This window comes from Myotis brandtii, unplaced genomic scaffold (genome assembly GCF_000412655.1).
Source record: "Myotis brandtii unplaced genomic scaffold, ASM41265v1 scaffold5076, whole genome shotgun sequence".
Classification (NCBI taxonomy): Eukaryota; Metazoa; Chordata; class Mammalia; order Chiroptera; family Vespertilionidae; genus Myotis; species Myotis brandtii.
Window position 1 is genome coordinate 14,936 of NW_005369352.1, and position 7,838 is coordinate 22,773.

Here is a 7,838-nt window from a genome sequence, read left to right on the forward strand (position 1 = left end):
GTGGCCGAGCCCCACTCCTGATCCGTGGGTCGTGGGATGGGAGTGAGAGTTTACATTTCTATGTGTTCATGTGATGCTCTTGGTGAGGACCACGCTCTGAGAGCCGCTGTTGTAGAGAAGGGTGCACAGAACTCTGTAAAGGATCGGGCGTGAAGAGGAGGAAGAGAGAGCAAAGGTACATCCACAGTGTTGGGCCTAACCAACGAGGCAACAGAGATGCCAGATCCTGGGCGAGAAGCCAGTGAGATGCTGGAAGCAAAAGTTCTTTTTTGAAAAAGTTCGATTGAAGTTATCTTTTGGACATTCATGCAGAGGTAGGAAGTGGGCAGCTGGAGGTGAGTGGAGTTGTGGAGAGAGAGCAGAGCTGCAGCTGCCGATTTGACAGTGGTTGGCTTATTGCCGGTGCTTAGAGTTATGAGACCGGGTGAGGCCAGCTGGGTAGAGGGTGTAGCCAAAGAAGGGAGAGGGCCGAGGACAGCTCCTGGGCTCGCCAGCATTTATCGAGCCCGAGAAGGATGGCCGGGGGGAGGGGAGAAACAGGAGTGGGTGTCCTCAGAGACACAAACTTTAAATGGAAGGCGTGGTACTGAGAGGTCAGTAGAAGAGCAAGTTAAAAATCCAGTGGTCAAGGGAAGTGCCCATTAGATTAGTCAAGATGCTGCCCTTGGTGATTGTGATTGGGCCTGAGACAGAAGTGATGACAGGCTGTGCGCTCAGTGGGAGGAGGGCTGTGGTCAGGCTGGTGGGCGCACAGGATCGCGAGGGAGTGAGGATCGGAGGTCACCAGTGACCTCTGGTAATGAACGGGTGAGGGGGGTGTGAGGCAGCTCCCCACTCTGGGGAATTTCTCGGGGGAAGTGTGTAATCAGATCACTCTGGCTGGTTTGGGACCACTTGGCTGTTGCTCTTTGCAGCTTCTCTGTGGTGAAGTGGCCGCAGGGTGAGGAGAGGCCCCTGAGGGAACTGTTTTTATAGGAGACGCAGAGCTCAAGGGTGTTCTGGCGGCTGGGGAAGAAGCGTAAGAAAACCTCCACCCCAACCCACAGACACAGACACACACACACACACACACACACACACACACACACACACACAAACCCTCCACCCCAACCCACAGACACACACACACACACACACACACACACACACACACAGAAACCCTCCACCCCAACCCACAGACAGACACACACACACAGAAACCCTCCACCTCAACCCACAGACACACACACACACACACACACACACACACACACACAGAAACCCTCCACCCCAACCCACAGACAGACACACACACACAGAAACCCTCCACCTCAACCCACAGACACACACACACACACACACACACACACACACACACAGAAACCCTCCACCCCAACCCACAGACAGACACACACACACAGAAACCCTCCACCTCAACCCACAGACACACACACACACACACACACACACACACACACACAGAAACCCTCCACCCCAACCCACAGACAGACACACACACACAGAAACCCTCCACCTCAACCCACAGACACACACACACACACACACACACACACACACACACAGAAACCCTCCACCCCAACCCACAGACAGACACACACACACAGAAACCCTCCACCTCAACCCACAGACACACACACACACACACACACACACACACACACACAGAAACCCTCCACCCCAACCCACAGACAGACACACACACACAGAAACCCTCCACCTCAACCCACAGACACACACACACACACACACACACACACACACACACAGAAACCCTCCACCCCAACCCACACCCACACTCCCCCCGACACACACAGTGGCACAAGTATGTATATCCTTTTAAAAAAATAGGAATAGTGTCTAGTACACACATTGTAATACGCTTTGCCTTTTCACTAACTTTGTGACCTTAGAGAAGATTCCGTATTAGTATTTGTAACTTTCGGAAAGTTGCAGAGGATTCCATTTTATGTGTCCATAGTTGCTTTAACTAGTCTTCTGTTGGACATTTTCAGTTTGTCCAGTCTTCAGCCTGTACAGACAGTGCTGTAATATCCATGTACATGTGTCATTGGAAACATGGGATTCTAATTGTGGGATACATTTCCAGACGTGGAGTTGCTGTGTCAAAGGATTGTTCATTTAAAATTTTGATGTCAGAACTTATCAGTGTATATTCTCACAACTGGCCCATTGAGTGATGTTCCTCCACATCGCCTCAGTACTGTGTTAAACTACTTTTATATTTTGCCCACCTGACAGTGAAAAATATCTCATCGCAGTTCATGAGTGTAAACATCATTTCACAGGTTAAAGACCTATTTGTTTATTTTTTCTTAATTTTTATTTATTGATTAGAGAGAGAGAAGCGGGGGGAGAGAAACATCAACTTCTTGTTCCATTTATTTATGAAGTCTTTGGTTGATTCTTGTAGGTGCCCTGACTGGGTATCAAACCCTCAACCTTGCATTTTTGGTCGATGCTCTAACCAACGGAGCTATCCGCCAGGCCTGTTTTTTCTTGTCACTGTTTGTTCATGTTCTTTGTCCAATTTCTCATTTGTTATTATCCATTTGGGAAATTAGTCTTTTGTCTCTGATGTCTGGCAAATACTCTTTTCTTAGTTTGTTTTTCGCAACTGCAGTCAACTGTTTTCTCAAGACCTTCAGCAGGGCTGTTTGGGGACATGGAGAGCCAGTCCCTAGTGCGGGCTGTCTACTCACTCGGGCCTGGAAAGCAGGCGTTTTCCCGCCCCCACACCCCCACCCCCATGTCGACAGGGCTGTCTGGCCGTGAACAGGGACACTGTGAGGCTGAGTTGCTCTGTGTGCAGTTGACCTGCGAGAAGGCATGAGCTGTCCTTTCTCCAGAACAGGCCCATCTACACGAGTCTCCTGGCTGTGCAGGTGGTTCCCTGGGGGATCGGACGTGTCCTCATCATCCCGAGGGCCCTGCAGAGGGGCTCCCTAACCCGTTGAGCCTTTTCGAAGACAGATTTTTTAAGTGAGAAATAACATCTCTTTGTAGAAGGGGACACCTGTCTGTCTGTTTTCCCTTAGGGAGCGGAGAGCATCACCACGTACACGTTCAACACTCACAAGGCGCAGCATACCTTCTGCAAGAGATGTGGGGTCCAGAGTTTCTACACCCCCCGCTCCAACCCCGGGGGCTTTGGTGAGTAATGAGAACGGCACAGCTCTGGGGACACCAGTCACTGGGCTGCTCTGGGAAAATCTGGTTAGCAAGGTGGGCACTGCGTGCTCGGCTTGCCCCTGCGTGGCGAGACCCTTCCGCAGGCCTGTTTCAGAGGAACAGACGATGGGACGGAAGCCTGGCTCTGCTCAGTCAGATGCCAGCCCCGTCCCGACCTCATCCTGGTGCTGCCAGAGCTGCCTCACGGGGCTGGCACTGAGAGACAGCGAGCAGGGGAGAGATCGGGGGCCTGTGGGAAGGGGGGTAACAATGGTGGTTAAAGGGATAAGGAAGCAAGATGGAAGAGCATTGATAATGCCCTTCAAACTTTTTGGTTCAAAACAGAAACAGGAGAAGCCCCCAAAGTCCCTCTTCCGGTCCTACTTGATCTGGAGGCAGAAACAGCCTTTAGACGGTTGTTCAGAATGACGCCACTTGCCATGTGAATTGAAGCAGCGGTGGGGACGTCCCTGAGGGATCTCGTTCCCGTGGAGGCGCAGCTTCCAGGACTGGGGGCAGCTGGGCCGTGTCCTTGCCTCGCGGTGGGGAGGGCATGGCACCACCTCGCTGTTCTGCGCATTTCTCAGAGCAGCTGCTGCTCGTTCCCGTGTGTCACATGGTGGCGCCTTTTTCCTACCGCGAAGCACAGGAAGGCTTTGGACAGTGTCAGCTCCTGTGCAGATGGGGTGGCATTTAATGCTTAGAAGCCACCTGGCTCGGCCAGAAAAGGCCTGTGAATTCTGCAGACTGTCGGTCAGAGATGGGTCCAGGCGGAGCCGTTCTGCTCTGTACTCAGCCGGTCCTGACGGATGGCCAGCCGTGGCCTCCCTGGCTGAGGAAGGCTGATCCCCGTCTCAGAGACGAACAAAGTAAGCAGGACCCTGTAGGCTCACATGCAGCCCAGGGATGCTCGCAGGTGTGGGTTTGTCCAAGAGCCAGTAGAGCACCTGGTCTCACTCATACTGGGGACCCCTTTCTCTGTGCCACTCCCCCCAGGAATCGCCCCACACTGTCTGGATGAGGGCACTGTGCGGAGTATGGTCATCGAGGAATTCAATGGCAGCGATTGGGAGAAAGCCATGAAGGAGCACAAGACCATCAAGAACATGTCTAAAGAGTGAGCGCCCGCTCTCTCCCTTTCTGGAAAGGAGGAACGATGGGGCCAGCAGCGTGGCTGCCCCCCTCTGCACTTGGTGGTGCCGGCGAGCGTGGCTGCCCCAGGCTGCCGGGCTCAGGCCGGCCACCAGCTCCAGCTCTGCCCTTGACTCCAGCTACATTTCCTTAGGCAGCTCTTTGTCCTCCATCAGCCTGGACTTCGATGTAGACTAGTTGACATCCTCTTTCTCTTCCCAACTTTTGTGTGATCTTTTAGAAAAATAAATATTTTAATATTAAAGCAGTTACAGTGATTTATAATTTTCTTTGTCCTTTGATTTTGCTTCTGATTATAAGTCTTTTACCTCCTTGGTTAAGTTTATTCCTAAGTATCTTAATTTTTTTGTTGCAATGGTAAATGGGGTTGTTTAATTTGTCTTTCTGAGAATTCATTATTGGTGTATAAAACAACCATAGATTTTTGGGTGTTGTTTTTGTATCCTGCTACATTGCCAATTTCATTTATTAAATCTAGTAGTTTTTTGGTGGAGTCTTTAGGATTTTCTATGTACAATATAGAAAATTCTCATCTGCGAATAATGAGAGTTACTTCCTTCTTTCCAATTTGGATGACTTTTAATTCTTCTTGTCTGATTGCTGTGGCTGCGACTTCCAGTACTATGTTGAATAAGAGTGGTGAAAGTGAACATCCCTGTCTTGTTCCTGTTCTTAGGGAAAATAGTTTTAGTTTTTGCCCATTGAGTATGATGTTGGCTGTAGGTTTGTCATATATGGCCTTTATCATGTTGAGATATGCTCCCTCTATTCCCACTTTGCTGAGAGTTTTTATAAAAATGGGTGTTTGATTTTGTCGAATGCTTTTTCTGCGTCTATTGATATGATCATGTGATTTTCGCCTTTCAGTTTGTTTATGTGATGTATCACGTTATTGATTTGTGAATATTGTACCAGCCTTGCATCCCTGGAATGAATCCTACTTGGTCATGGTGTATATGATCTTTTCAATATATTTCTGGATCTGATTTGCTGATATTTTGTTGAGGGTTTTAGCGTCTGTTCATCAGGGATATTGGCCTGTAATTCTCTTTTTTTTTGAAGTGTCTTTATCTGGTTTTGGAATGAGGATAATGCTGGCCTCATTAAAGGAGCTTGGAAGTGTTTTTTCCTCTTGGATTTTTTAGAATCGTTTGAGGAGGATATTGTGTTAGTTGTTCTTTGAAGGTTTGATAAAACTCCCCTGTGAAGCTGTCCAGACGCAGGCTTTTGTTTGCTGGAGCTTTTTTGATTACTGCCTTAATTTCATTAGTTTTATTGGCCTATTCAGGTTTTCTGATTCCTCCTGATTCAGTTTTAGAAAAATGTATTTTTCTAGGAATTTGTCCATTTCATCCATATTGTCCAGCTTGTTGGCATATACTTGTTCATAGTATTTTCTTACAACCTTTTGTATTTCTGTGGTGTCAGTTGTTACTTCTCCATTTTAGTTTCTGACTTTATTTATTTGGGTCCTCTCTCTTTGTTTCTTGATGAGCCTGGCTAATGGTTCATCAATCTTGTTTATCTTTTCAAAGAACCAGCTCTTGGTTTCATTGCCTTTTGTATTGTTTTTTTAGTCTCCATGTCATTTATTTCTGCTCTAATCTTTATTATTTTCTTTCTTCTACTTACTCTGGGCTTTTCTTGTTGTTCTCTTTGTAATTCTTTAAGTTGTAGGGTTAAGTAGTTTATTGTTAATTTTTCTTGTGTTTTTTGAGGTAGGCCTGTAGTGCTATGAACTTCCCTCTCAGGACTGCTTTTGCTGTGTCCCAGAGATTTGGGGTTGTTGTGTGTTCATTTTTATTTGTTTCCAGTTTAATTGTTTGTTTTTTTAGACATTAAAAAATAATACATATTTTTTTTAATTTCAGAGAGGAAGGGAGAGGGAGAGAGATAGAAACATCAATGATGAGAGAGGATTACTGACTGGCTACTTCCTGCACACCCCCCACTGAGCTCAAGCCCTCAACCCATGCATGTGACCGGGAAACGAACTGCAACCTCCTGGCTCATAGGTCAATGCTCAGCCACTGAGCCACACCGGCTGGGCCCATCTTAATGTTTTTTAAGTGTACAGTTCAATAGTGTTAAGTACATTTATGTTGTTGCACAACCAATCTCCAGAACTTTTTTCAACTTGCAAAACTGAAACACTTCATCCATCAAACAACTCCCCATTTTCCCCTTACCCCAGCCAGATTGAAATTTTCTTTTATTTTTCAGGAACACTTTAACTATGTCTTTAATTCTGCTTTTCTTTTCTAGGTGCTCAGTTCTCTTTCTCAGGAGCAGTCTCATACATGTGGTGGATCTAGTTACAAACAAGGTGTCTTTGATTTTGTTCCTCTGAGTATATCATGCACTTTAGAGAAGTTGTATTTGTCTGCTCTGCCCATGAGCTGTCATCATGGGACACTGTGTCAGCATCTTCCCTCAATTTGGTTCCAGTTTCACTGGACTTGACAGAAGTGGCTCAGTGGTTGATAATTAACCTATGACCCAGGAGGTCATGGTCTGATTCCCAGTCAGGGCACATGCCAGGGTTGCAGGCTTCATCCCCAGTGTGGGGTATGCAGGAGGTGGCCAATCAATGATTCTCTCTCATCATTGATGTTTCTATTTCTCCCTTCCTCTCCCTTCCTCTCTGAAATCAATAAAAAAATTTTTTTAAAAAGGAAAAGTATTATTTGGGATTGTAAGTTCTCTCCATTTTCATTCAAAATGGAATTTATAAATCTTTTTTTATTTTTCTTGTGGTAAATTAATTCAATTGGTTTCAGAGATAAGATGTTGGTGGATGTATCTCTATTCCTTCTTATTATATTTGGAATTGTGTTATTGAGTGTTTCTCTTATTAACTTGTATATAATTTATTTAGAAGAGTGATTTTCAGCTCATGGAACATATAAACTAATTACTCAAATTCTGCAGCATACCAAAAAATGTTTTTTTTTGTCAATCTGACAAAAAAAGAGAGATATATTTTGATTCATTCACACTGGATGGCTGTTGTTGTGTTGGCCTATGTTTTTTTTTTTTATTTGACAATTTAAGGGAAAAGAGGTTAGTGCTCCTGACTAAATAGTCAGGTATCGCATGTTTTAAAAATTCCTGTGGCATACCAGTTGAAAATCAATGATTTAGAATATCACTCATAGCTGAACATCAAACTTCCATAAACTTAGAACTTAGGAAAACAATTGCAAACCCAGAAATAATCCTTTTAAAATTGTTTATTATTTCTTGTCATTTCATGAAATTGGAGGTGGGAAGGGGGGTGTAAAGCTGTGCTTGGCCTTTTAGCTGGACACAGATGCGTTTGTATGTGTCCTGAGTGGTTTGTGTCAGAGAGACCACCTTCTGCTCCCCACACCCCAACAAAGGTAACGTGTTAAAGTAACATCCACAAGGGGATGCTGCCTATGCCTTTCTTCCTTGTTGGTCTGCTAGGGCCTTTGAGCTGCTGCCGTTGTCTGTGGGGTGAAAGATTTCACTCG

General features: G+C 45.9%; 1 protein-coding gene across 1 annotated transcript; it reads left to right on the forward strand.

The window, feature by feature from the left end:
• The first annotated feature begins 422 nt into the window (after positions 1-422).
• LOC106727961 (centromere protein V-like) lies at positions 423-4,588 on the forward strand. Its single transcript, XM_014548444.1, has 3 exons — positions 423-667; positions 3,057-3,171; positions 4,186-4,588. Exons 1-3 carry the CDS (start codon positions 656-658, stop codon positions 4,308-4,310), a joined length of 252 nt encoding a protein of 83 aa, XP_014403930.1. The 5' UTR covers positions 423-655; the 3' UTR covers positions 4,311-4,588.
• Positions 4,589-7,838: the final 3,250 nt, after the last annotated feature.